The sequence below is a fragment of the Equus przewalskii genome, chromosome 26 (genome assembly GCF_037783145.1).
Source record: "Equus przewalskii isolate Varuska chromosome 26, EquPr2, whole genome shotgun sequence".
NCBI lineage: Eukaryota > Metazoa > Chordata > Mammalia > Perissodactyla > Equidae > Equus > Equus przewalskii.
Window position 1 is genome coordinate 14,234,218 of NC_091856.1, and position 27,699 is coordinate 14,261,916.

Here is a 27,699-nt window from a genome sequence, read left to right on the forward strand (position 1 = left end):
CTACAAAGATACATGGTGGCTGGGGGGACAAAAGGACTGCCTTTCCTCCTCTGCAGAGAAAAACAGACATCAAGACACGGGAACAGAAGGATGCACAAACCCCAGAATCACGGAAGGGTTTTTAAGCATTATGGCTTCTAAACTTTATCCTAGTGGCAATAGGGAGCCCACGCAGGATTTTAAGCAGAGGAATGAAACATCAGGTTTTCCTTTTGGAGAGGATCACTCTGCCAAGAGCAAACAAAGGAATGACAGGGGATGAAATTGAGGCTGCAGAAAAAAGATGAAAAATGTATAGACCAGTGGTGCTCACACGCTTTGACGTGGCATGCTGAGGTGGGACAAGAGGCCCCAAACCCTTCTATTCTCCATGATCCCTCCTTCTACTGGAAAAAAAGCTATGTGATAAAGAACTGCACCGGAATACGAATCATTTGCTATATTTCCTTTATAAGAGGAAAATTTGTTCACACATACGCTTATAATCTTAAAAATAACCAAGTAATTTTATTTCACTTGTTCAACCTAGCAATCAAAATACTGTGATTAGCCCAGAACTATGACAGAGAATGAGGCTCAGAAGCCTCTGGAAACTCACAGGCCTGTACTCACAGCATTAACATCAGACAAAATGCTGTTCTGTCAGGAGGAGGGTTTCATACTACCACAATCACATGAACATGAACCAAAAGGATGTCAAAGTAGTAACTCCACACACCTTCTGTGACTTCTCAGCTACCATGAGGACTAAATCAAAGTCATAGGTCCCAAGCGAATGATCATATAACTCATTAACATCTACCAGAAGCAGCAGATGCTTCAGGGCCTCCTCAGCAGTCACAGCATCAGGAACAGATGGAGCATGTCCTGTCAGTACGTAAGAAAACAAAGCAGAATGAAACCATTTGGGGAGCAAACCCACACACTAGCAACATAACTTAAAAGACAAAGCAACACATTTTCCTGAGGGAATTGGACAACAGATGAATATATACTTTTGACTCTTTTGTAGGAAAGCACTCAAAAAAACTGGCACAGGTCTTAAAATGGAGACCAAAAGGCCACACGTTAAATCTCTGATGAGGTACTGGTCCTATTAGTACGATCTCCAGAAGACCGAAAGACCAGATGTTAGTCGAGGGCCCATTAAACACTGTCCCTATCAACGGGTCTCTACCTTGGAGCTCGTGTACCTTCTGCAGCACAATTTCCAGTTCTGGGGTTGTTTTCTTCACGTGAGAGGTGAGTATTGACAGGCAGTACCTGAGGTAGTAAGTGAAGAACACCAGAATGAGAAGGATGAATAAGATGAGTAAGGACAACCATACACTTCTCTTACTCAAAAGATGCCAACTACAGAAAGCGCGCATACTTGTGAGGATTTATGTTCTCCATGGCTGCTCTCATAGCGTCGCAGACAAGGTCTACTTTTTTCCCATCAGGACCCCTGGACAGCTGGACAGTGTTGGTAACTGGTGGAGGATACATGGTCTTTGTGACATCTTCTTCCCTAAGAACAAGTGTGTATTAAAAGGTCACTAACCGAACACATGTCCCAGCTATCAAACTACTAACACATACCCAGGAGTGCTGACGAGATAATAAATAAAAATGGCTTTTAGAAAACAGTTTAATTATAAAAATATTTATATAAGGTGAAAAACAGAGAAACTTACTGAGAAATGAAAACATGTCCACAAAAGACTTGTAATGTTTTTAGATGTTTTATTCATAGAGCCCCAACTGGGCACGGTCCAGGTGTCCATCCACAGGGGAATGAACTGCAGTATGTTTACACTATGACATACTACTGAGCAACAAAAAAGAATAAACTGGTACATACAAAAACATGGATGAATCTCAAGATAACATACTGAGTGAAAAAAGCTTTACTGACACAGAAGAGTAATTACTGTATGGTTCCATTTATATAAATTTCTTAAACAGGCAAAACTAATCTATGAAGAAAAACTGAAAAAAGTAGTTGCCTAGGGGTTAGGGATTGACCGAGAAGAAACTTGGGGGAAATTCCTGAGATCAAGGAAATGTCCTCTATCTTGACAGGGGTTTGGGGTAGACAGAAGTATACATTTGTCAAAATTCACTGAATGGTACACTTACGATCTGTGCATTTCACTAAAGTTGGACCTGCAGGGGGACCTCATACACAAAAAATACTCTCTAGTTAATGCCATGCAAGGTGAAGCAGTGACAAGTAAGGGAGACTGATGTCTACAATTACCTTGAAACTTGTCTTAAAGAAAGACGAATGATAAATGGACAGACAGCAAATAGTGATAAAGCAAATACAGGAAAATATGAACTATAAAATCTAGGTGGTGGTACAGGATGCACACTGGACAATTATGTCAACTTTTCTATACGTTTTAAATTTTTCATTAAAAAATTAGAAAAAAGTCATTGCAGAAAAAGACACCATTTGATTTCAATTTCATAAGAACAATAGTTTTACGAGTACATCTAAAAATAAAGTTAAGTAATAATTCTGAATAACATAAGGCTATTTTAAAAGGAGGGAAAAAAGCAAAAATCCAGTACATGTGACATCTAAGAGCTTCAGTGATTTAAAAAAAATACTGAACAGTAAGTAATTTTTCTCATCTAGCTATTTATCTGTTTGAAATCCTTAACAGAAGAGAGAAAATTATGAATATGATACTCATGAGTTACTTAAAACACTTACTTTAATTCTGTGAAGAACAAATTAATGTGATTTACAGAATCTACCTGTCTTATGAAGGTTTCCACATTTTCAAGAAACACCTACCCCCCAAAAAAGAAGACAAAATACTTTAGTTGAGATCATATTAGTTCAAGTCTAAAGTAAAATATGGTAAATATCAGATTTAGAACGTTACCTTAGGGTTATGATCATGAATCAGATTGAGATTAATTCTCAGTTTTCTCATGCATTCGAATGCTTCTTTAAACATAAGTCTGTGAAAAGACAGAAAACGAAGCATTTCACAAAAACTAAGCTCCCTGGACCCAGCACATTTCCGTTATGATATAAACCAATTATAATTAGATTACAGCCCAAATGCCAAACAACTACAACTGGACTTGCACTCTGAAATCACAGAATGACGAAAATCAGACACCAGGTTCATTTACCTTCTTAAGAAGTGTGATTTAATCATCATGGCAGGCTGAGGACTACATCTCCACATACACACGACAGAAATCATCACAGAATTTAGGACTACTTTCTTTCTTAACAAAATGTTAATAAAGATCTTTCTTTATTAATGCCAAGTTTCCCGCCAATAGTTTCAGACAATGGATCATATCCTTCACAACACTGGCTCAGGCATTTTGGGGTCTTAGGCCCCTCCGTTAATCTGCTAAAAGCCTTGGGCCTTCTACCAAGGTAAATACACAGAGACACAGTTTGATGCACAATTTCCCTGGGTTCACGGGCCATCTAAAGCCCATATGGATGCCCACAGGCAGGAAGCCCTGTTTTATATGATGAACTTCAGGATTCTTTCTACGAGGAATGTCTATTACACCAAACGGTATTAAAATCAAAGTGTGGAAAAAAAAGAAGCCTCTGAGAATCTGATTGAGTACAACTGTAATGACGGATTTTCAGACTTCTAAGTTTTAAAAATTTTAATGGAATACTTATTGTCTTCACACGTAAGTCATAACAAGTTAACTAGTCATATATATAATACTTACTTGTCCAACCACTTCCGAATCTGAGCTAAAACCAGGGCTCGATGATGAACAACTTCTAAATTTCCCCTTGGCATCTTAAAATAAATAAATCAAATCAATAACCTTTTCAATTAAATAGAAAAAATTTAATTACCCAGGATATACAACTTTACCTAACTCTTCATAGAGAACTACCACAACACTGGAAAATGAGCACACTTTTTATTGTGCTCAGTATTTACTTTGACTTTTACGAGAAGCTTTCCTTTCAGCCTCACTGGGCAGAGCCTGTATTGACACTCTGGATAAAGCTAACAGAGAACTTAGCAAGGAAAGGCTTATAACAAATTACTAGAAATGATAAGAGAGCCTAAAATACAATCTGCAAGAATTCTGTTTGGCATTGACTGCCTAATGACAATCAGAAACGCAGCCTGAAAAATCGGCTTACCTGTAATATAAGCTTTGTGTCCTGGGGCACAACAGTGACAATGCGTGAACCCCTCTCCACCTTCCGCAGAGATTCCCCGTTAGACATGTGGTTGCTGCTCAGAGCTGCCTGCAATGCTAAAGACACCATTGGCTAAGCCTCAAGAATCACTGTCATGACAAACCACCCTCCTTTAACTGCAGGTGAAACTGCACATATTATCTGAAATAGAAGAAAGCAATTAACAACAGGGCCTCTTTGCTCTCCCACTCAGCCTCAAGACCACTAGCTTTTCTGATAAACAATCTCACCCCTGGATCCTGCTCTCTCTCACAGAGCCATCATGCATATACACATAGACAACTTCTCAACTAGTTTGGAAAACACAGGGAGGATTGGGCAGCTTCTCTATTTCTTAGTGTTATCAGTATGCCATGATCATATCAGTGAAAAGATTCCATGCTCTCAAGTTAGAAGCAAAGAGAATAAGTGGGCTCGTTAAAAAAAATAAGGAAAACACACACACACATACACAGGGGGAGGGAGAACATGGAATGAAAGAAAAAATGGAGCCAATTTCCTACAAACCACAAGATGGAGTCCTCCAGATGTACAATGGAGGGTGGCCACGGGGAGCAAAGGAAGATGACAAAGAAGTTAGAGCATACTGCCAGTTTGGTATCTACATGGTAACTCAAAGTAAAACAGTAGATTAGTTATACAATAAAATTTTCTGAAAAACTTTTGTTTAACTTTAGGATGTGCTACTTACAGAAGGACCTACTTCTCTTTGCTAACTGGTATAGATGATTTAACTGAGATATTATGTTGAGATTAGGGGCTAAGTAAACTCACTCTAAAAGTTTTCTCCAGTCTAGGACTCCATGATAAAAAGCCAAAGTAAGAGACAAACTTAACACTCATCAAGACTTCATAGGGGCCGGCCAAGTGGTTAAGTTCGCACGCTCTGCTTCAGCGGCCCAGGGTTTCGCCAGTTCGAATCCTGTGCGCAGACATGGCACCACTTGTGAAGCCATGCTGAGGCAGCATGCCACATGCCACAACTAGAAGGACCCTCAACTAAAAATACACAACTATGTACTGGGGGGCTTTGGGGAGAAAGAGGAAAAATAAAATCTTAAAAAAAAAAGAAGACTTCAAAGGATACAAGATATTAGGAGAGGACAATTTTCTATTTTAAACACTGAAAACTTACTTTTAAATGACGTATCTCTCAGGCAAAAACACTGGCAGGTATGCGAATGGGTCGTCAATAATAAAAACTCATCATATACTGCAAATGATGTGACATTTGAAGCAACCTACAACAAGGCAAGGGGGAAAGTTAGCTTTATTACTTGGAGCCAACAGTAAAAAGGATCTAGCACCAAACCAAACCTTGATACCTCAGTGTCATTGATGAAAAAGCGACACCTGTCAGTCAGACCAAGAACACATTCCTGCAAAGACATAAAATTGAAATTACAAACAATTCTAACCCAACTATTTAAATCCAACTTTTCTATTACATACTTCTCTTGCCCTGTGATTTCACAGTGAAGTCCTTGTAATCAGGACTGAATACCTAAGATGTGGTCCAGTGGAAAATGGAGCCTGATGCCATCCAATCCATCAGTAGGCCCTGTCATTTCTATCTCCTATGTATGTCTCAAATATATCACCTTTCTGCCCCTCACTGCCTCCACTCCAACAGTCACTTTCACTCCTGTTCCTTTCCAACCAACTCTCCACTGGGCAGCCAGAATAACCTTTGAAACCAGGAAGCAGATGACATTACTCCCTGATTAAAATCATCAATAATTTTCCAGTATTTGTTAAATAAACAAATCAACACTTCTTCCTATGGCCTATCACTAAGCTCCAGCCACACTGCTTCCTTTCAGTTTCTTGAATAAGCTGAGCTCTTTCCAAGCTCAAGGTGTCTACAGCTCCTCCTCCCTGAAACACACTCTCTTTCTCGGGCACAGAGCTTTCTTTTTCTTCACATCTCAGTACACACACCAGCACCTCACAGAGGCTTTCTCTGACCACCAAAAGTAGGTCTGCTCATCTCATAGCTACCATCCTTAAATCACCTCCAAACACCTGTCTCTACCATTATACTCTTTTCATTTCCTTCATTCTCCTATCAGAGGGATAACCACACCTACAGTGACAGATTGCAAATCCAGAAGAACAGGAATTAGCTATTTTGCTTTGTATCCTACCACCCACCACAATTATAGGCATTCTAATATTTGATGAATAATAACCTACCGTACACTATTTTTGAGATTACATTTCTGTTGTTCCCAAATGGTATTAATAAAACTAATTTTGAACGTTTTCTACAACTGGGGATAAAAGTCTGTCAACTGTATTTTTCTATTTTTGAATTTATACCTCCAAAGAAAGGAATCAACCACTACATGCCAGGCAGTCTCTTAATCCCATTTCACAGGTGAAGCAGCTGAGGCTCAGGAAAGTGGATAACTTCTCACTGTTGCCTTGAGATTTGGCAGAGACTCAGGCTCACCCCCAAAGCCCACTTTTTCTATTTAATACTATCAGTTCCTGGGTCACTGCTCTAATGGTAAATTTTTCTGCCCTGTGTTCACTTACCTCTCCTCCAAGCATGGCCAATTCAGTCTGTGTGCAGGGATAAGGAAGTCGAACAGGAAATCCACCAGGGTTCTTCCATGGTTCAACAGCCAGAGAGGGTGATTCTGCAGGATTGGCAGAGGAGGTTCACAAAGAGCTGATCTGCTTTTTGTAAGAAACTGTCACATCGATACTTGCTAAAACATTTAACATGGAATCTGGATCACATTCCGAATGTGTTTTGGAAACTTATTAGGGTACTCCAGTTCATTACAAGAGAAAACAGAAGTAGAACACACCTGTCAATTCCACATTACAGCTTAGCGTTTTCCAGGGTACTTAAAAGACCTAACAATCAATATGGCACTGACAAGATATTCATAGGGACATGTTTTCTAGAATTAAACATCCATATAAGCATAAATATGCTTTCCTAACATTATGATACTCACCCCAAAGGTACTTTAGTATCTGGCCATCAGCCAGCTGCAATGCTACTGACTTGGTCTTGGAATTGCAACACAGACTGATTATGACGCCCTCTACTGCTACTGACGAACTGAAAAAAGTGAAAAAGGAGGCTGGGTGTGAACAGATCATTTTTCTCAAAAGCAGTGACATTTCACCGACTTTGCAAAACAGAAAAAGAAATGTGCAATTTCCCTTTGGTGTTACACTGCCTATTTCAACACAATATACATAATACATATATAGATATAATATACACACACAATACTATACATAACACACACATATATATACACACCAACAGATATAGACAGATAGAAAAACTATTGCAAGGGCAAGCCCAGATAAAGCAATTACCTGTCACATGACACTATTTCTCACAACGCCAATAAGCTAGGTGTCTACATTGTAAAGTCATCACTCCTATTCTGGCAGCAACCTAATACAACTTATTGCAACTTATTATAATTTATTGCCTTCACTAGACATGCATAGTACCAACGTAATTTCTGTCTTCTTAAAAGATAAACTGTATCAAATGAAGCAGTGAATTGATAGGAAATTGAGCATGCTCAAAATCTGTATTCATGGAAATCTGTGGGTCATCATTAATAGGAAGAGGGAAATCTGTTATTGCCATTATATTTTTACCTGAGTCAATAAATAAAGAGAAATGTATTAAGGGAAGTGGAAGAGGTAGCAATAAAAGCAAATGGTGCCAAGGCTAGCATTTATTCAGAGTTTTTAACCAATCTACAAAAAACCCAAATGCCCCAAATTTTGTGAGGATAAATTATCCACAAGCAGGTAAAGAAACTGGAGCTAGTCTGGCTGGAATTGGATCCTGGCTCCACCCGCATGATCTCAGGCAAATTACTTAACTGATCTGTGCCTTAGCTGTCTCAACTGTAAAACGAGGGTGTTTATAGTACATACTTCAAAGAGGCATTGTGAGAAGGAAGCGACTTCATGGAGGCAAAGCACTCAGAAGAGTGCCTTTCACAAAGCACAAGCTGTAGTAAATGTAAGCTATTGAGATACTTTATATCCCTCAAAGACATTAATAATTTCTATGAACAAAATACTCTTTGAAAAACAAACATCAAGGCAGCAGAAATCTATTTTAAATGACTTCTCATTTCTTTACAACAAATGAGATGACAGCACCTAGCTTTTCCTTCTATAAGCTAATGATAAAAAATTTCAAACCTGGAGAAGTAGAAACTTGCATAATTTAGACATTTCTAATGTAAATTATTGTTTTTGAAAAGCAAGCCCCTGGTTAACTTAAAGTGCTGCACGCAGCTAGAACATATTCTGCATCCAGACATATTCACAAAAAGCTTTTTAAAAATATGAAGCATTATGAGTCAAAGATTAGGAGTTAATGCCTACATTAGAATATGTTTCATGTATACAATATGGAAAGGTTCCTTCCTAACAAGGGCTTTCAGAATTTAAATCTAACTAGTAGATCTTTAATCACAAATCAATGTAGGGATTAATATTCGTGTTATGCCTAAGGTGCCCAGTTTTAACACCGGAAACTTGAGGATTTCTTGAAGATGTCTAAACAACACTACTGCACGACAGGCTTGCATTATAGCAAACAGCACTCATTAACTAAAACCGGTTATGTGACAAAGATGCAGTCAGGAATCAAAATGAAACTCAGAGCCAGGGAGCAGGGAAATTTTAGCAAAGAAAAATAGAAGAGACTTTCCACTAGTAAATGTAGTCAAGTGCAAAATAGAATGAATAGAAAAGGAAGTCGAAAGAAGTATTGTGAAGTCGCCACATAAAAATCGAAGCACATATATATATAGATAGATAGATAGATAGATAGATAGATAGATCTTATAATTGATTTTAATAACTAACAAGGGTGATCAGAGTGGCTAATTTTCATGGGCTAACAATTACCCTGCTGGAATGTAAATATAAGCTGAACTAAAGTTTTTAACGCATCTTACACTTCTTGAAACATTTTTAGTCTGTATTTTGACATGACAAAACTAGCCTTCACCGTTTTGCTAAGTGTGTCTAACAAGGAAGCTACTGCCCCTCAACCTTGCTCACTAGAAGCCAGAGAAGTTCTATGTTCATAAAAGACAAAGCCTAACTCCATCTGCTTATTAACACGTGGAATAGAGGCACATGTTGCAATACCTAATGTTGAGCTGTCCTTGTTCGCCATCTGTCTCGGAAGGGGCCACAGTCAGATGGTGAATGACAAACTGTGGGCTGGACTGACTGTAGCTTACAGCTAGGAAAACGTCTTCTTGAATCCAGGTGAGAAGGCTGAGCTTTAGTGGGTTTACTTCTTGCTCTTCACTATTCTCGAATTGAATTCTGTTTTAAACATTGAAGAATATCCAAGACATGAATAAAACTTTAGTATCACTGAGATTTTCCTGAACAAAAGAATGAACCACCTTGTAGACGGTCAACTCCTAATTATTTGGAGGGATAAAACCTGAGGTAATGCCAAATACTAGAAAATCCAAAAATAATGTTTGCCTGGCTTAAACATATATTTTTCTATTTATTTAAAATTAAGTTTCTTACACTCTGAGATCTTTAGATTTGAAGAGAACACTTTAAGAAACTGATTACACAAGAAAATTACTTGCCCCAGGTCCTACACTAATAAACCCCAGAGGCTGTCCAATGTCACCACTTATCAGCATTCAAATCAGGCTCCAGCTGATATTTGGGTCTCAGAAGAATGGGTCCTCTCCCAGGCATCTCAGATCGAAATAACTAATTAGCTTGAGAGATGGTTTCTCTGCTTCTAATGCCTTCCTTCTGTAGCATTTACACACCAGAGGAGGGAACGTTTTTGCCAACTCATGCAGGAACTCATAATGGCTACTACCTGACTTTTAGCTCAAACAGCAAATCCTCAGCACGCACTGAAGGAGCTGGGTCACTAGCCTGATCTTCCTCCTCAAGCAGCTCTCCCTGGACTGTCTCTCCACTGCATGTGGCCCCATGCAGGAGCATTCCTACCTCTGGTTCTCGCCGACACCCTTCTGTTCATGGTACCCAATGTTCCCAATCCTTCTTTGCCAATCCTAAACTTCTCTCTTCTTCAATGATCAAGATAAATATTCATGACCTTCATGAAATCTTCTCTCAACAACTCAGAGTTATCCTTCTCTCAATTTTTTAGAAATGAAACTATATTCTAAATTGCCTCACACTTTCTAGTTTGCCTTAAATTTGTCCTCTAGTGGTTTCAAGTCTACGAAATGAAATAATTCATGTAAACGTTCTTTGAAAACTACTAAGCATCATACAGACAGCCCCCAAATCATATGCAAGTTGGAAACTTACATACAGTTATTAAATATATTGCATATATTTAAGAAACATTATTTATTAATTTGGTTATTTGTTCTCTTCAGTTCATTACTCCTATTAATTTATGAATACATGCTCCCAGGAGGTAGAGTAGCGCAATAATTAAGGACATAGGGCTTATCAAATAGAATAGAATCAAATCCTGCATTCTTACAGAAGTGGCATTATAATTAACAACTTGGCTTCTGGGTCATTTTACAATACCTGTATGTACCTGAAGTATTCAATTATACCAAGTCATCTATAATATTGTTTTACGGTTTTACGGTGGGAAAATGCATTCTGATTTCCAACCTGGGAGCCTCAAAGCCCAGCAACCGTAAGTTCTGGAGTATGGGATGATGCAAAGACAGACAGTGCATTAGGTGAGCCATATGTTAACAAATGTATGCATCCTCATTACGTAAGCAAATGCTACTCCGCCCGATCATCTTCATCTCCATCTTTCCCATGTGATTTTCCCTGGAGAACCAAGAGCTGACAGGGGAATGGTTCTAGGCCAGCTTATGGCTTGTGCTCCACTGCCACCTATCGGTATATATGGCATTCAGATATACAAGTAATTGGCTTTCCCAACCAGGCTGAAAAACCAGGGCCCAAGTGTTCTATCTACTTCTTGTTCCACACAGCAACAGGCACAGAATAATAACAGTTGGCTGAATTTAGGACTAAATGCTGGCTGTTTCCGTTCCAAGAGATCAAGATAATTAAGAACAACCTACTTGTATCTCTTTTCTAGATGAGGTGTTCTAAGGGAAACTTTAAATCCATTTCCACCCACAGCTCCCAGTTTCACTGTAGGGTCCACACTTTGACTATCACCTAGAAAACAAAAATGCAAATACAATAGTAAACTACAAACATTTTTCCCAATACTAAGGGGATGGGGCGGTCCTGCATTTAATGACTTCTAGAAGGTAATCAACTTTACAAATAAAGGAATCTAGAAAATAATCACATCTTAACCTCTTTCTTCAATCTTTCCCTGCCTTTCAGGCTGAGAATTCAAAACGTATTTGAAAAAAAAGGCTACCAGTGTCATGTGCTAGTATACTTTACAACATGACCACAGAATTTACAAACAAAAACAAATTTCAGATTCTTCCAATATATCAGGAAAGCAACTAGAAACTGACAGCAATTGGAGTATAGGACAACTGGATTAGAAACTAGAACACCTAAGTTGAGGTCCTTGTCCATTCTTGCTCATGCAAACTGCAAATCCTCTGGTATTTTGTTCCCTCATCTATAAAACAGGAAAACTCCATCTCTGACACAGCTCCTAGCAAAACTGTGAGATCAACTGAAAATATATGCAAAGGCAATGACAAGCATAAAACAAGTTAGAGACGCAATGGATGCAGTTATTTCCGGGACTGAATGTTACTCTTAAATAACTGAGTTTTCAATTCAATAAAGAGAAAGGAATTGTTCTTATAAGCCAGAGTAGGATTGAAACTCCCCCAAAAAACCCAAAAGCCAATTAAATATCATAAAGATAATGACTAATTACAAACTTCAAAATTTCTAGTAACTAGAGCTAAGGCAACACCAAACTATAATTTCCCTTTGTAGGAGGAACTTGATTCAGAACATCTTGATAACATCTTGGTTTTTCAACATACCACATTTATAAACAGAAATCTGGTTACTGGCATCTAGGATAGCGAGGTCATTACTCTTTTCTGGGTGCACAGAGAACACGACTTGATTCACGGAGTGTGGGAGCAGCAGTCGGTAGGAGCACATGGGTGGTGGAACTATACTCTGCCGGAAGACAGTTACCAATACCCTATCTGCAAGTGAGAGAGAAAGAGAAGGAGGATTAGACACATGGATGTTCAATTTGCAAAAATAAGGCATCTGAGGGGCCGGTTGGCGGCGTAGTGGTTAAGTTCATGTGCTCTGCTTTGGTGGCCCAGGGTTCACAGGTTTGGATCCCAAGCACAGACCTACACACCACTCATCAAGCCATGCTGAGGCTGCAGCCCACAGACAAAATAGAGGAAGAGTAGGACAGATGTTACCTCAGTGACAATCTTCCTCAAGCAAAGAGGAATACTGGCAATAGATGTGAGCGAGCTCAGGGCCAATCTTCCTCACCAAAAAATAAATAAATAAATAAGGCATCTGAACAGCACGGTACCACTAACTAATGATGGTGGTGGAAAATATACAGTATTTCTTAAAAATAATTTTTGGTGTTTTTATCACGAATAAGCTTAAACACAGTACAGGGAGAAAAGTAAGTGTCAGGGCTCTGTCTATATCTGGCTATTGTCACCTCCAGGCCTAGAACAGTTCATTCTGGGCTTAGAGGTTTCAAGTGCCAGGGACTAGAGAAAAATGGCAAGAGGTCAGAGTTCTAGCTTTAAACCTGGGCCTGCAATCAAGCCAGACTAAACCATGGGAATGATTCCCTTCAAAATCCTTAAAGCACTTCCCTATGCACGGCTTTGGTAATAAGCTATCTCTGACTAAGTTCTCTATACAGAACATATGATTGTAAAACTAGTATTACACCCTCATAGAACATAAATTAGCATAACTCACATTACAATCTCAGAAGTGAGTCTTCCTTTATGTTATCAGCAGTAAGTAAACTGTCTATTCAACTGACTATTCCTCTCCCCAATTTCCTCCCCCTCACCAAAAAAACCCCCCTCAACATAATTATAAAACACCAACCCAGTTCTCACACTAGACAGACTTAAACTGAACATATTGGAGAGGTATGTAATTGACAAGTATTTTATCAGAAAACAAAGGAACACAAGTGGAGTGGTGCAAGGGTCAATGTACATCTATGTCAGGGCAAAAAGACAAGGCCAACACGCCCAAAAATGCAAGACGACTGCTGTCTTCTTCTCTACTCAAGGTGAAAATTGTCAATGTGTTCAGTAGGGAATTGGGGAGGAGAGGAGGAACTATCGTTCTCAAGAGAGTGGAAGTCCCACCAAAGGGCACCCCATCCAATCGAACACAAAACAACAAATAAATAAAAAGAAACCAAACCACCAAAACAACCAATCAAACAAAAATTCCCCACTGTTTCAGTGAAACCACTAGGTCTGCAGGCACCGGGCTCAGGACCCCTTGTGGCCTCATGGACACGTTTTCCAGCTGCTTACTTCCATCAATGACTGCCACATTTGCCATGTCACTTGAATTATCTCCCAAGCTCCGGTCAGTCGTCCAGTGCCAGTCATAGCAGAGGTAATGCCAGCCCTGACAGAGCACATGCAGCCGGTATGGGATCACTGGGTCCCACATCAGAGACACAATCTTGCTCTTCCCAGAGGTGCTGAAGGGCAGACTTTGCTTGAGATACCAGTGATAGTTTCCAACAGTCCAGAGCTGAACTGCAAGGGCAAATGAAAGGAAGACCATCAGAGGCCAAGGGACCAAACTTCATACCACTTGCTAGAGGAGGATGGAAGCAATCTTTTCTTTCTCAAATGACCGTTCCTGGTCAGCCTCTTCACTAAAATAGCAATATTAACAATAATTGTTAAAAGGTAGTTTTCCAGGGGATAAAACGTCAAGCATCAACAAAGTCACAAGCACACATAGTTTTTCTTCCCTCTACCTTCAAACTTTATGATCATGAGGATGGAAAGCTACTACGATAAGACAGTGTTTTAGTGAACATTATTTTTTCATAAAAATTTAGCAATTAAAGTATTAACACTTAATCCAAGAGTACGAGACCAGCATCACTAGGCTGTACTGGGCTTAAGATGTTGATTTTCTTCCAAGTGCTTTGTGTGCAATTATGTCCAAGACTATCTGGTATTAACTATGACTTAGTTGTCCAAAGGAGATTAGCAGGCAATTACCCTTTCCAACATCTATTAAAAGAACAAGACTTAATCTTGAGGGATGGGGGAACTGAGAAGACGTTGGTCAAAGGGTACAAACTTTCAGTTATAAGATGAATAAGTTCTGGAGATCTAACGTACACCATGATGATTACAGTTAATATCTAAAAGTTACTAAAAGAGTAAATCCTAAATGTTCTCGCCATAACAACGGAAATGGAAATTATGTGAAGTTAAGGATGCCCTAACCAACCTGATTATATTTCACAAAATATAAACATGTATCAAATCATCACATTGTACATCTTAAATGTACACAATGTTAAATCTCAATTATATCTCAATAAAATTGGTAAAAAAAAAAACACCTAATCACATCAAAACCAACCTTTATTAAACAGATGACACACATAAATGAAACTTTTAATTATATAAAGGAATTTCTTTTCTTTAAACATCTCCCTGCTCATAATGCTTAACTCAGCAAACACAGCAAACCTAATCTAGTTTTCTAACCAGGCTATTACTTCTACCTAGCTGTGAGCTGGTTAAGTTAGACCACATATTTATGTTCTTGAGGAACGATGCCATGGCTGTTCTCATGCAACACTTCTATCCTGAGCCTATCACTACGCCAGCCCTTGACAGCCTCATTAACGAGTGGTTCTCACCTCTCGCTGCACACTAAAAATCACCTGGAAGCCTTTTTTTTTTTAAATTAAATACTGATGTATAATTCCCCCATTCCAACACACTGAATCTAACTCTGAGATGAGGCCTGGACAGCATTTTTTTCCCTAAAAGTGCAGCCAGGGTTGAGGACTATTGTGTTGAATGAATGAATGAGTTCCTTAACATTTCAGTTAAAGAAAAAGTTCTATTGACTAAAAAGTTTGAAAGCCACTTAGAAAAAAAGCAGGTAAGAAGACTTATAAACAAAAATGTTCAGTGCATTGCTGTTGATGACAGCGAAAAATTACAAAACTTTAAATGTCTAATAGCATGGGGTTTAATAAACTGTGGCACAAATCAATATTATACAGCAATTTAAAATGATGCAGATGGATGTCTGAAGTGGAAATATTCGCAACATAGTGTAAAAGCAAGTTACAAAACTGCTATATCATACCTAACAAAAATGAGATCATAGCTATGTACACATAAAATGCGGAAGACAAAATTTTAATAGTGATTATTACTGAGTGATAGAATTACAGAATAACTTGCTTTTCCTTATCTTTATTTTCCGACGTTTTCACATATTACATAAACACTGAAAGATACATAGTTACAATCTGGTTTACAACTTAAAAGCTACAGAGAAAAGATTCTTACTTATATCCAATCCCATTTCTCCTTCACTTCCACAATAATCCCGTCGCTAATGTTTTCATCTCCTGCAGTAATACCACCCACGAAGAGAAAGCACTGATGGCTTGCGATAGTTAATTTTTTATGTCAACTTGGCCAAGCTGTAACGTCTAGTTGTTTGATCAAACACTAGTCTACATGTTGCTGGGAAGGTATCTTGTAGATGTGATTAACCTTTACAGTCAGCTGACTTTAACTATAGCAGATTACCCCCCATAACGTAGGTGGGTCTCATCGAAAGAGTTTATGACCTAAGGAGCAAAAATTGAGGTTTCCCAGAGAAGAAGAAATTCTGCCCCAAGACCATAACACAGAATCCTGTCTGAGTTTCCAGACTGCAGGCTAGCCTACAGATTTTGGACTCAAGACTGCAACACCAACTCAATTGATTTTCCAACCTGTCAACCTGCCCTGATTCCACGTCTCTAGAGAACCCTGACACATGACTGAAATCCACAAATAATCAAAACCTAACCACTGCCTCATCTCCACCTACCCCCTCAGCTATCTTTGATTACTCTACAGAACTAAGTAGAAGGGATACAGGCAACCCCACAGCCTACTATTATCGACATTTTACGGGGCATAAGGCTGAGATACCACAGCTGTTTTACCATAGGCTTTTAGAGTGGAATTTTCTTCCCTCTGAAGGTCTTCCAGCCAAACTGCAAGCACAGTAGAATCTGCATTCCAGAGCAGATCATTTACCTAGGAGGGAAAAAAGACCTGTCACTGGCCTTTATGCATTTACTTCAAAATCTTTACTATAGCTGAATTCCCTGCTTTCACAAACCAAATAATCCCATACTTGAGGTGATCCTTAGCTGCAAATTACTAACCTACAGTCATTAAACAAATCTGCGTAGTATCTCATTACATATAGAGGACTTCAGAAAAACACATTATGCTTAAAGACTTAAGAGACTTAACAACCTAATGCAAGTTGACATTTTTAGACAATCAAGAAAATTCGAATATAGGCTAAGTATTAGACAATACTAAGGAATTATTACTAGTTTTGTAAGGTGTGATAATAGAATTGTGGGTATGCAAAGGAAAATGTTCTTAACTATTAGAAATGAATACTGAAAATGAGATTTCTAGAATTAAAAACCCCAGGAAATGAAAACGTGTGTGTGTGTGTGTATAGGCCAAAGAGTGGTAGATACAGAAAAACAACTTTGCCAAATGCTGGTATCTCTTGAAAGTAAATAATAGATAAATGGGAAATCATTACACTCTTCTCTCAACTTTTAAATTTTAACTTTCAGTTTAAACTTTTAATTTAATTTAGACTTACATTTAAATTTTTACATAATTAAAGATTACCATTTGATGTATTTCCAAGCCAGTAAAGATCCTAATGGTACACAAACTGCTTAAGGTTTAAATGTTATAAAAGAAAAGTATTTTTATCACTAGAAAAATTATGTTTTTGTCAAAATAAACAATAAAAATTAGCATTTCTGTTTCTGGTCTGTGTTTATCTAGGGTGGAGAAGAAATGTGATTTCTTCTTTGCAAAATCTCCTTAAGAAAGACAATTTCTCGGGGCTGGCCACGTGGCCGAGTGGTTAAGTTCGCGCGCTCCGCTGCAGGCGGCCCAGTGTTTCGTCGGTTCGAATCCTGGGCGCGGACATGGCACTGCTCGTCAGACCACGCTGAGGCAGCGTCCCACATGCCACAACTAGAGGAACCCACAACGAAGAATACACAACTATGTACCGGGGGGCTTTGGGGAGAAAAAGGAAAAAATAAAATCTTTAAAAAAAAAAAAAAAAAAAAAAAAAAAAAAAAGAAAGACAATTTCTCTCTCACACACACACAAATCAATTATAAGAAGCCACTATTTTCATTAGTATCTACTCTGGAGCTTCTATCTACATACCCACATCAAATACAAACCTCTCTAGCTATGGAAAGCCCTTCAAATTTGATGGTGAAATAACACAGGTACCTACCTTAACCTGATCTTTGAGGAAAGGAAGTGTAAAATGTCCATGGAGAAGTCCATTTTTCTCAAAAAACACAACATCATGCTGATTTGGTTTATCTTGTGTAGACGCAATCAAACTGCCTGAGGGCCTTGAAGCAAACGCAGAGTGTTAGAGCATCTGACAGCACACCCAGCGGGCTAAGAATAGGTTGAAATCCAGAGAAACGACTTTTCCAGCGAAAACAAAAAATCTCCATCCAAGGAAGTTTTAAATCCCATGTGTCTCTTGGGAAGCAGTCACCCTAGTGTGTGACTATACCTGCCCAGAGGAAAGAGTACCTCTTCCTAATTTGCCCTCACAACCTTACAGATTCAGACTGCACTGGGTGACTTTTTAAAAAACAAATTAATTATTTAAAACATTCCTAATATAATGTCCTATAGAACCATAACCTTTCTCCTTCAATTACATGACTTCAGCAAATATTCTATGCTCAGGTAGGTATTTTTTAAGACTTCTCAATCTACTGAAAACATCTCAATCGTTTCATCTTTTTTATATTTGTCTCGTTTTTATTTTTTTTCCTTTTGTAAAGATTGGCACATGAGCTAACAACTGTTGCCAACCTTCATTTTTTTTTCCTGCTTTTTCTCCCCAAGTCCCCCCAGTACATAGTTGTATATTTTAGTTGTGGGTCCTTCTAGTTGTAGCATGTGGGACGCCACCTCACCGTGGCCTGATGAGTGGTGCCATGTCCGCGCCCAGGATCTGAACCAGCGAAACCCTGGGCTGCTGAAGCGGAGCGCATGAACTTAACCACTTGGCCATGGGCCGGCCCCATGTCTCTAGAGATTTAATTCAAATACTTTTCTCTCTTTGCTCTGTCATCCAATTGCCACTCAAATACCGGCATGAAAGAGGATGTCTAAAACCTAGAGACCTCACGGTTTTGCATATAACAGATGCTACTGACACAGAGGAGATCTCTCTTGTATCTATAATCAGGGCAACTGCGTATCACAGGCAGGCTGTGACCTACGTAAGGGTAGTGGGCCAAGAGGTGAATAGGGCATGAATCCAGCCTGCGTGTTTCTCAGCAAGCAGATCCTAGTGTGAGTCTGCACAGAGGAAGAAAGCCCTTTCCCAAGTTTTCCCCAAAGCTTCACTGCCTCACAGAGCCCTGCATACAGTGACTTCCCTTCTAAGCACCAGTTTCTGTTTCACACAGTGGCTTCATACAGGCCCTACCTGAAACCTGCAAAATGTGTGGGCCTCGGAATGCTGAGATCTGTGAAGCAGCTCAGAATCTACTATTCAAAATCTAGACTTCAGAAAATAAAAAAAAAGGAAAGGATTCAGGCTTATAGCCAAATGAGGAAAAGTAAATATCCTTTTGTGTTATATAAACACCAATATTCAACAGGTACCACCAGCCCCATCCCAGTTCCAAGAAACTCTTGGAGGAGGAAGTTACAAGTTTCTTCTCCCACTCACTTCCAAGCCAGAGCTGGTCCCAGGCCTGCCACCGGTTCACTGGTTGACTGTAAAGCAAACTCTCGATTCCACACTCGGACCTTCCGAGCTCCTGTGCAACAGGCAGAGTTAAAAGCAAACTTAAAACGTTATAAATGCTGTCAAGTCCTAACTGTTCAAATGCCTTTCTTACTAAGAAAAACTGTCATGGTCTTACAAAGCCACTCAGATTATCTTGTTAAAAAATTGCATCCAACAGGTAGGAGGCTGGACCAGATGGCCTCAAAGAACTCTTCTAGCTCTTAGCTCTAAATTCATTTAACACCTAAAGCAGAACATCTTTACCTCATATGTGTAATTTCAAAAAACCCTCAAAGTAAAAGGAAGAAAACTCTCCCGGACTTAGTAAGATAAAAATTGTTTTGTTTTCGTGCAATTTATTTCCATACCTGTGTCTGGGCAAACAACACTCACAGCAAAAAACTGTCCATCACCACGCCAGGTAACTCGTGGTCTATGGTCATCCCAGGGCAAAGCAGATTCGTGCTAAAGAGAGGAGGTAACACAAATATTACTGGGGGATTTAAATGGCCCAGAACAAAACAAGCCTCAGGCTATTAAAGTTAAATCTTTTCTATGAGATTTAAGCCATCTAGAAAAACAGCTTCATAGAATCTTCAGGAACCCTTCCAGAAGGCCTCTTAGACTCAGAAACCATCAAGAAAAGAGAAAAGAACTTAAAACTAAACAAAATCCTTCTTTGGGTGTTAAAAAAGTGGCCTCAAAGCATAGCAACAGAGGAAAATAGCTGCAGATCTAGATATTCAAAATAACGATCTGAGGACTCTATCAGGTAACTATGATAAGGAAATAAATGTTCTGTTTGCCTAAATCTAAGAGGGTAGAGTTCTGTTTATTTGATTATTGTGTAAGCTTCACAACAGTGCACAGAAGAGTTAAGGAGATAAGAGGAAAGAGGGCAGAGAAGAGCCAGAGGTGATAAAGCCAGCAGCAGTGATGAAAACATGGAAGAGTCCTGCGTTCCGCAGTACAGGAGAAAGAAACTCTCCAGTGCCACTTGCATCTCAATCCCGAAGGCCTTGAAGACAGAAGCCAACTTAGCAGGGAGAGGGACAAATGACCACCTGAGCATCCATCATCACATTCCAGTCATAGGCTATGTCAGAATGGTGCCAGTGCCACAGTCTGCAGAGTAGGGAGTACACAGGCAGCCTAACAAGATTTATTCTCAACGAAACTGCCCTGTGGTAGAGAACACAAACGTCCTCTAGTGAAGGTTTAAGAGATGAAATACAAGTCACATGGAATATAGCTAGAAACAATTAAGGAGGCAAAATGTAAATGGGAGTGTGTTATTGATTCATCTATCTTAGAAAGGCAGCTAATGGACATTTCTACATAAAATATAAATAAAATGCTTCCATTTCCTCAGGTCCAAATTGTGGGATCATCCTCAATTCTTGTGTCTCACATCCCACATTTGATTTATTATCAATAAATCCTATAGCTCTATGTTCAAAATGTATGTCAGAAAGAAAGAAAACAAAGAGCTTCATCCAAAAGGAAAAATGAGAATTAGTATCTAACATATACACATGTCCGAAAATATAAAAACATGCATGTGAATGATCAACAGTGAATGCAGAACAGCAGCTCCTGCTGGGGAGGAAGGGAAGGGTATCAGGAAGGGATACACCGTGTCATTTTCACCTGTGGCGATTTCTTTTTTAAACTGAATATTGGTTATAATTACTCTCTACACTGAAAAAAAAAAAAGACAAAGGAACTTAGCAATAAAAAAAAAAGATCTTTCTAGCAGGACTCATTCCCTGAGGGCTCTAAACAGTTTCAGTTTTACCAAAGCAGAAGAGATCTATAACTGGACACCTAAGAGTTGGGGGGGGGGGCGGGCACAACTTCTATTGTTCCAATCAAGGTTCTTTCTCCATCACGCCAACCTTACCATTTGCACCTGAAAGGCCGCTTGCCTGCCTTCTGATCCATGGAACTGCGTCTCCTTCCTGCCCCATCCAACAGTGATAAACTTGCCTAGAGAACAATTGATTGAAAACATGCAAGACAACCAATAAGCTAAAGGAAATGAAATAAAAGCAGTTTTGTTGCTATTCTTCATTAAGTTAGCCACTGGCAATTACTTGGGTCCTCTGAGACCTCTCAATAAATTGACCGCCGTCAATATTTGAAAATCCTATGTTCCATATTATATGCAGCAGTGATTTTGAAGAATTTTAAATGCTCTTATTTTAGAAAGCACTTTACTGCTGTCTTATATATTCTGAATTCCCTTCACGACAGTCAGCAAGCCCCATTTTACAAGTAAGAAGAATGAAACATGAAGAAATAACATATGCCCATGGATAACAAAACTTAAAACTCAAGACAAGAGCTGGGAATAAAATTCTGATCATAAGCATTCAATTGACTAAATGTATCCAACTGAAGATTGTGGAATTCCACCCCTCACACAGACAGAGACCGAGCCCCTCTAGTGGCAGAGGCCAAAATTAGAACACAGGACGTCTGCCTTTCAGGCTAAGGTTCTTTCCCAAATCATGCTGCTTCTCTTACGTAAAATATGAAGTTAGAGCTGCTGAACAACGCAGTCCTCTGTTCCTGGAGGATCCGGCATCTACCTGCAACAGGTACTACACAGATGACCCTGAAAGCATCAGCCAGATCCAGGACCCAATACTTCCCTCCTGCCATTAACTTGGATTCTGATGAAGCAGAGCTGTTCATAATTTCTATCAATTATGGGTGAGCACGACCATTTCCAGACTGCTTTGCATGGGTACATCCCAGTACTGTAGGACCTCAAAGCACACCCTGCTGCTGTTCACAAATAGCAATGCCTATCCTGGTGCACACCCGTGGGCTTCCATCTGAAAGTTTCCACAGAGAGGTAAAGGCGCAGGGAGTGAAGCAAGAAAACTTTCTCAATGGGATCAGACAACAGGTGATGGCGTGAAAGAGGATCAGCACACTACAGCCTGTGTCTGCTTTTACAAATAAACTTCTACTGGAACACAGACATACCCATTCCTTTACGTACCGTCTATAACTGCTTTCACGCTACAACAGCAGACTTGAGTAGTTGCCAACAGAGAAGCTGAAAATATTTACTATCTAGCCTGTTATAGAACAAATCTGTCAACCCCTGGGTTAGAGGTAAAATATCTATGCACCACTCCACAGAGTGATCTTTTCATACTGAAGAATACATTTCTAAGATCTACGACCCTAACTTGGACTCCCTCTCCCTTGATTTACTTTATTAAGCGTCTTAGGGAAGAGCCAGTGGGATTAGCCTGTGCACTTTCCTACCCAATGGTGTGCTGGTTACTACTTCTATGACTGTCCTCCAAGCTGGATGCCCCAGAGTTCCACCCTGGATCCTAGACTCTTCCAGCGCCCTATCAGCCCCCTGAGCAAGTTCATCTACTCCCAAGACTGTAAAGATTCCCTACATGCCAACGACTCCCAGTCCACAGCTTTGGCTTCTCCTGAGCTTCAGCCCCTAATATTTGCCTACGCCATGTGGTGATGCCATATGGCTCTTAAACAAATTCAAAACAGAACTCACCACATACCCCCTGCAAGCCAGCACTGCCCACCTTCCCTCTCATTACTGGCATCTTTATTTCCATCACCTGAGCTTTTGGCTGCAGTTCCACTAAACTCTTCCTCACCTTACATACCCAAAGCCTGTTTATTTCACTTTCTAAACTGGTATTTCTCAAACTGGCTAGGGCAGGAGGGGAACCATGCACATATATTCTAAAAAAATTTAGGGGCAAGCCCCATGGCCAAGTGGTTGAGTTCGCGTGCTCCACTTCGGTGGCTCTGGGTTCCCCCAGTTCAGACCCTGGGTGCAGACATGGCACCACTCATCAAGTCGTGTTGAGGTGGTGTCCCGCATGCCACAACCAGAGGGACCCACAATCAGAATATACAACTATGTACTGGGGGGCTTTGTGGAGAAAAAGAAAAAAAAAAAAGATGGGCAACAGATGTTAGCTCAGGTGCAATCTTAAAAAAAAAAAAAAAACTCTCCAATAATTCCAAAAATGTAACCCTATCCTCACTGAGAATCCATTTTTTTCCTGAATTCATTCCCTCTTTTAGCCCCACATCCACCTTCCTTATCTATCACCTGGATTCCCGTAGCAACCTCCTACCCGATCATCCTGCCTCCAGTCTCTTCCCTCTCCACCAATCAATCTTGCATCATTAAAACCTTCAATGGCTGATCACCTATAACTCAATGTCCAAATCCCTTACCAAACTTAATGAAAATCTATCCCACTTACTTCATTCCACACTCATGTCCTGCCAGCCAACAATACTGAAGCAGTACTCTGACAGTTGCCTGAATAAGCCACGACGTACTGAAGTCTTCTAGGAAACATCCCTGCCTTGGAATGGACTAATTTACTTGACAGGACCACTCCCCTACCCTCAACTCTCATCTACCCAATAACAATTCAGCCAAGACTCAGCTCAAGTTGGCCTCTTCTGGGAGGTCTTCCTTCTCCATCACTCCCTTCTTCCCTTTATGTGACCCTAACACCTGCACATCATGTTATTTCTGTACTAACGGGACCACTCAAGGAAAGAGCCAAATTATATAGCACCAAACACACTGCCAGGTACCTATTCAAAACTATTTCTGAACAAATAAATTATTTTTGAATGAATAAATGAGTAGCAGTTTTCTAAATACTTTCTCAGAGGTGGAGAAAGAAGGCATGAGGTTAGACCTCAGCAAAAGTTAAAATACCTCCTCCCCCTCTCTCTCCTCCATCAGGCCAGCTATTTGGTGCCCTCAAGTTGGCCAGAGCTTCTTATACTCAACAAGCATCTCCTCTCTTCTCCCCCTTCAACACCCCCACAGCCTCAAGGCCCAACTCACCCCAGCTAGATCTTAGCAGGAAAACAATCTGATAGTTCCCAAGAAAACGTACATTCAGGTCTAATCAGTAGGAACAAAAATCAGCCTTCTATCCCACCTATCTTGTTTTCTCCCCAAAACTGTACCTCCTTTTCTAGCTGGTATAGTCGCTTGCATTGAAACCCCAGCCTAAGCCTGTCCTGGAGTTTGGGCAACAACTATCTAGGTGACCTTAATCACCGATTTCTATTCCCCAGGTTACTGACGAAACCAACTCTCAGACCTGGAGAGGCACCAGAGGTATGCCTTTTAAGATCTGGGATGGGCTAAAGGAACCGGGCTATCAGACATTGAACGAATGGGGGTTTACGCTTCACAGCTCATTGGGTTTATGATGTGGCGATTAGTGTGCAAGAAAACGATCAAAATTGAGTGGAACTTCAGGTCACAAAATGTTTCAAACAAAGCTATACTCACTTTCACCAAAATCATCCTGGTGGATTTGCTGTTCCATGATTGGTTCAAAGTCTTTTGTCATCATAATTAGGGTCTGTTGACCTTGGAAGGGCACAAACAAGAACGATTTTGTTTTCATGCAACAACTTTGCCATTCCATAAGTATCTATGGCACTGGAAGCTACAGAGCTGGAGTGGAGGAGTTTGTAGTCAGAACAGGGCAGACAGAATTCATTCAAAATGCTGTGACTCATCCAAAAAAAAGCCTTGAGTGCATAAGTCACCTGGTATTTATTCTCAGTTATTTATGTATTTATGCAAAGCCAACATAAGAGTCCACACAGCCCTCCTCCACGAACTTCAACACTTTAGTCACCAACATACCTCTTCAAATGTATACCTCAGCAGGGGTGCTAGTTTACAGGAACTCAGAGAGACTGAGAGGAAAGAGAGCAGTTTTTAAGCACTTGTAAGAGCCCTTAAAAGAGCTGTAAGAACAATTTTCAGAATCTGCTTATATAGCAACTCTTCCTCTTTGAGTAGGATAAAATAAATTTTGCTGACATTTTTAACTACAACTGGGGACTTAGTAATCTCTCTAGGTTTTACGACTTTGTTTGCCATTTCCAAAGACTGAAACAGTTACATGAAACCATTTTTTAAAACAATACATTCAGAGGTAAAATTTAAGTCAAAAAGAACACATTCCCTCTAGATTATAATGCTGGTATCATTGTTCAAGGAAATTTTTTGAAATCAAAGCATCCCAAAACTTAAGCTTCTAAGATATTAGGAGCCATGTCTTATAAAAGTCAGAGTTAGGAACCAGTGACAAGCTTACCTGTAGCAAGAAGCACCAGCTCTTGGTCAGGACTCCAACTCATGACAGAGATACCACTGGCTACACTCCCAACACATTCCAGCTATGTCAACAGACAAGACTAAGTTTTAGAAGAATCCTGAAATACAGCTAAAGTCATATCAGTAACCTTTTGTAAAGAAATACATAATGCAAAGCCTCTAATCCACGAAACACTTAAATATTATGGCTCCTGACATTTTAAATTTCTACACAAAACAAGTGATGTGTTTGAGGATGCTTGAAATTTCCTCCTCACTGGACTTTTCCACTTACCTGGTGTGTGCTGAGATTGCAGAGTATAACATCCCCGGGGGCTGTGGCCACACACACAGACTCCTGATCCAGCAAGTCCTGAATACCAACAATGCTGCCACTTCCGTCCTCTGGGAGAAAGCCTTCTGCCACTAAAGAAATTTCATTTTTCACCTTTCACCAAAACAAACACAAAAGCAAATAAAGCGAATCTACTTCCAAGAACCCGTCATAACATTTCCAGAAATAAAATATTTTTAATGCTTTTTATAATACAAAAGCTTTGAAAAATGTTTTACAAATTAAAAGCCAAACTTTCATTTGAGAAATATCACAACTTTACTCTCTTTAACAAGAAAAATAGTTAATGTGACCTTTTTGCCAAGCAAACACTAAACAAAAGCAAGAAGCCTAGTCTCTTAAAAAAAGTCCAATAAAACATGAGGCTAATAACTATGGGTTTCTAAGATTTCCATAGCATGGGGAAAAGGGACTAAGAATGTAATCACCTAAAACATATGAGTAGCAAAATAAAATTAACAAAAGATATCAGAAGCAATCCAAAGAGCTTTTAAATATGCATATGCTCAGGACCCAGCAGTAAAGATTCTGATTTAGCTGCTAAGGGATGGAGGCTGAAACGGTTTTAAAAGCTCTACGGGGAATTTTCATTTGCATTCACAGTTGAGAACCACTGTTCTAAGTAGCATTTACATGGCAGAAAGGGTAAACAGCAGGGGCACCCACACTAAACATGTCAGAGTTTTGTCAACTTAAATTTAAAATAGAAGCAGAGTTAAATGTAGGTTACTATATAAGTTATGTGTAATCTGACATCTATACAAAGGAAAGAGAACGTTCATTCAGGAGGATGTGAATTCAGTAAGATCTGCAGTAAAGACTATCAGGGGGAAGGAAGTCTGGAAGAAGACAAGTCAAGGTTATGCCAAGTGCTAGCGCTATCAATAACTTACTTCTCTCGTGACAGGGTCTACTTCTATCAGGCCATGTTCTGAGCCAATGAGCACTGTCCCCTGTTCAGTTCGGAGAGAGAGGCACTGAGGTTTCCCCGGAGCCTGAATATCCCCAAACTCCAGGGTCCGAAGTAACTTTAGATTTCTCATGATGAAGTGATTCCTAAGAGAAAAGTACAAATATCCCTTGATGAAGCTTTAATTTCTCTGAGAGAAGGAAACAGCATAATGGTGATAAACAACACTCATATAAGCAAAATGATTCAGAGGGCAGGGAAGTGGTAGTAAGAATAATCAAGGGGAAAAAAAACCCGACCTAATCTGAATCCACACAGGGATGTTTGGTAGCAACCTGACCAACTGTGTATATCTATGGTCTACAAATTGAGGTTCTGAAATACATTTTACATTCTTACTCTGTGAGAGACGCAAGATTCAAACCTCAGAGTTTTTCCTTCAAAAAGATTTAACATTGGTTATTCCTCAGGTAAGATGAAATGAACAAAATGGATGGGAAAATGTTTTATTTTTGCATATGAGGATATCTTTACAACCTGACAGATTTATAAAATCATATAAAAAACAATATATATACCCTGGCAGTTGAAGAAAATCTGGAATAAAATTAATATCACCACGTACATTTATTTATAAACTGACTTTATATCTTCATTAAAAAAATAAAAGTTGAAATCAAATATAGAAATAAAGAAAAATACTGTTCTCCGTGGGAAAAGAAGACAGTGAAATTACAACAATTTACTTCAAAATGATGACCAACATTTGAGGAGCTTGATGATCTGATAACACTATTTCACATAACTCTGCCTTCCTGGCCTGGTTTTACCAGCGCAATAGAAAAGGTGAGAAAAGAATGATAAACAGGAAACCTATTTTGGTCAGGCAAAATCAAACTTGTTCTAATGCATAACATTATCTGTGAGGAAAAAAATAAATGTTAATGTGCTGGATATTCACATTCAGATCCCTTTAAAGCGTATAATTGGAAGTCCCTAACTTATGTTAGGGGTGGAAATTACACAGACCACACTGGCCTTGTCACCTTAATCCA

General features: G+C 39.5%; 1 protein-coding gene across 11 annotated transcripts in view; it reads right to left on the reverse strand.

The window, feature by feature from the left end:
• The window catches only part of ELP1 (elongator acetyltransferase complex subunit 1), a 52,542-nt gene that overhangs the window by 22,352 nt on the left and 2,491 nt on the right, over window positions 1-27,699 (reverse strand). For 6 of the 11 annotated variants that reach the window (XR_011533273.1, XR_011533274.1, XR_011533269.1 and 3 more), the window contains exons 2-25: window positions 26,628-26,790; window positions 25,675-25,827; window positions 25,381-25,462; window positions 24,561-24,641; window positions 21,135-21,220; window positions 19,600-19,696; window positions 19,172-19,262; window positions 17,702-17,825; window positions 16,356-16,449; window positions 13,681-13,911; window positions 12,175-12,345; window positions 11,272-11,371; window positions 9,353-9,535; window positions 7,168-7,274; window positions 6,737-6,840; window positions 5,521-5,574; window positions 5,331-5,436; window positions 4,136-4,251; window positions 3,706-3,779; window positions 2,880-2,958; window positions 2,705-2,784; window positions 1,373-1,510; window positions 1,178-1,263; window positions 719-867 (exon numbers count right to left, since the gene is read on the reverse strand). Coding sequence is in view for 4 of the 11 variants with exons in the window: in XM_008539247.2 (XP_008537469.1) it covers window positions 719-867; window positions 1,178-1,263; window positions 1,373-1,510; window positions 2,705-2,784; window positions 2,880-2,958; window positions 3,706-3,779; window positions 4,136-4,251; window positions 5,331-5,436; window positions 5,521-5,574; window positions 6,737-6,840; window positions 7,168-7,274; window positions 9,353-9,535; window positions 11,272-11,371; window positions 12,175-12,345; window positions 13,681-13,911; window positions 16,356-16,449; window positions 17,702-17,825; window positions 19,172-19,262; window positions 19,600-19,696; window positions 21,135-21,220; window positions 24,561-24,641; window positions 25,381-25,462; window positions 25,675-25,827; window positions 26,628-26,777 (2,736 nt within the window). In the remaining 7 variants the exon portion in view is untranslated. The remainder of the gene's footprint in view (window positions 1-718; window positions 868-1,177; window positions 1,264-1,372; window positions 1,511-2,704; window positions 2,785-2,879; window positions 2,959-3,705; window positions 3,780-4,135; window positions 4,252-5,330; window positions 5,437-5,520; window positions 5,575-6,736; window positions 6,841-7,167; window positions 7,275-9,352; window positions 9,536-11,271; window positions 11,372-12,174; window positions 12,346-13,680; window positions 13,912-16,355; window positions 16,450-17,701; window positions 17,826-19,171; window positions 19,263-19,599; window positions 19,697-21,134; window positions 21,221-24,560; window positions 24,642-25,380; window positions 25,463-25,674; window positions 25,828-26,627; window positions 26,791-27,699) is intronic. The other 5 variants (XR_011533275.1, XR_011533271.1, XR_011533272.1 and 2 more) reach the window with 1 other exon arrangement.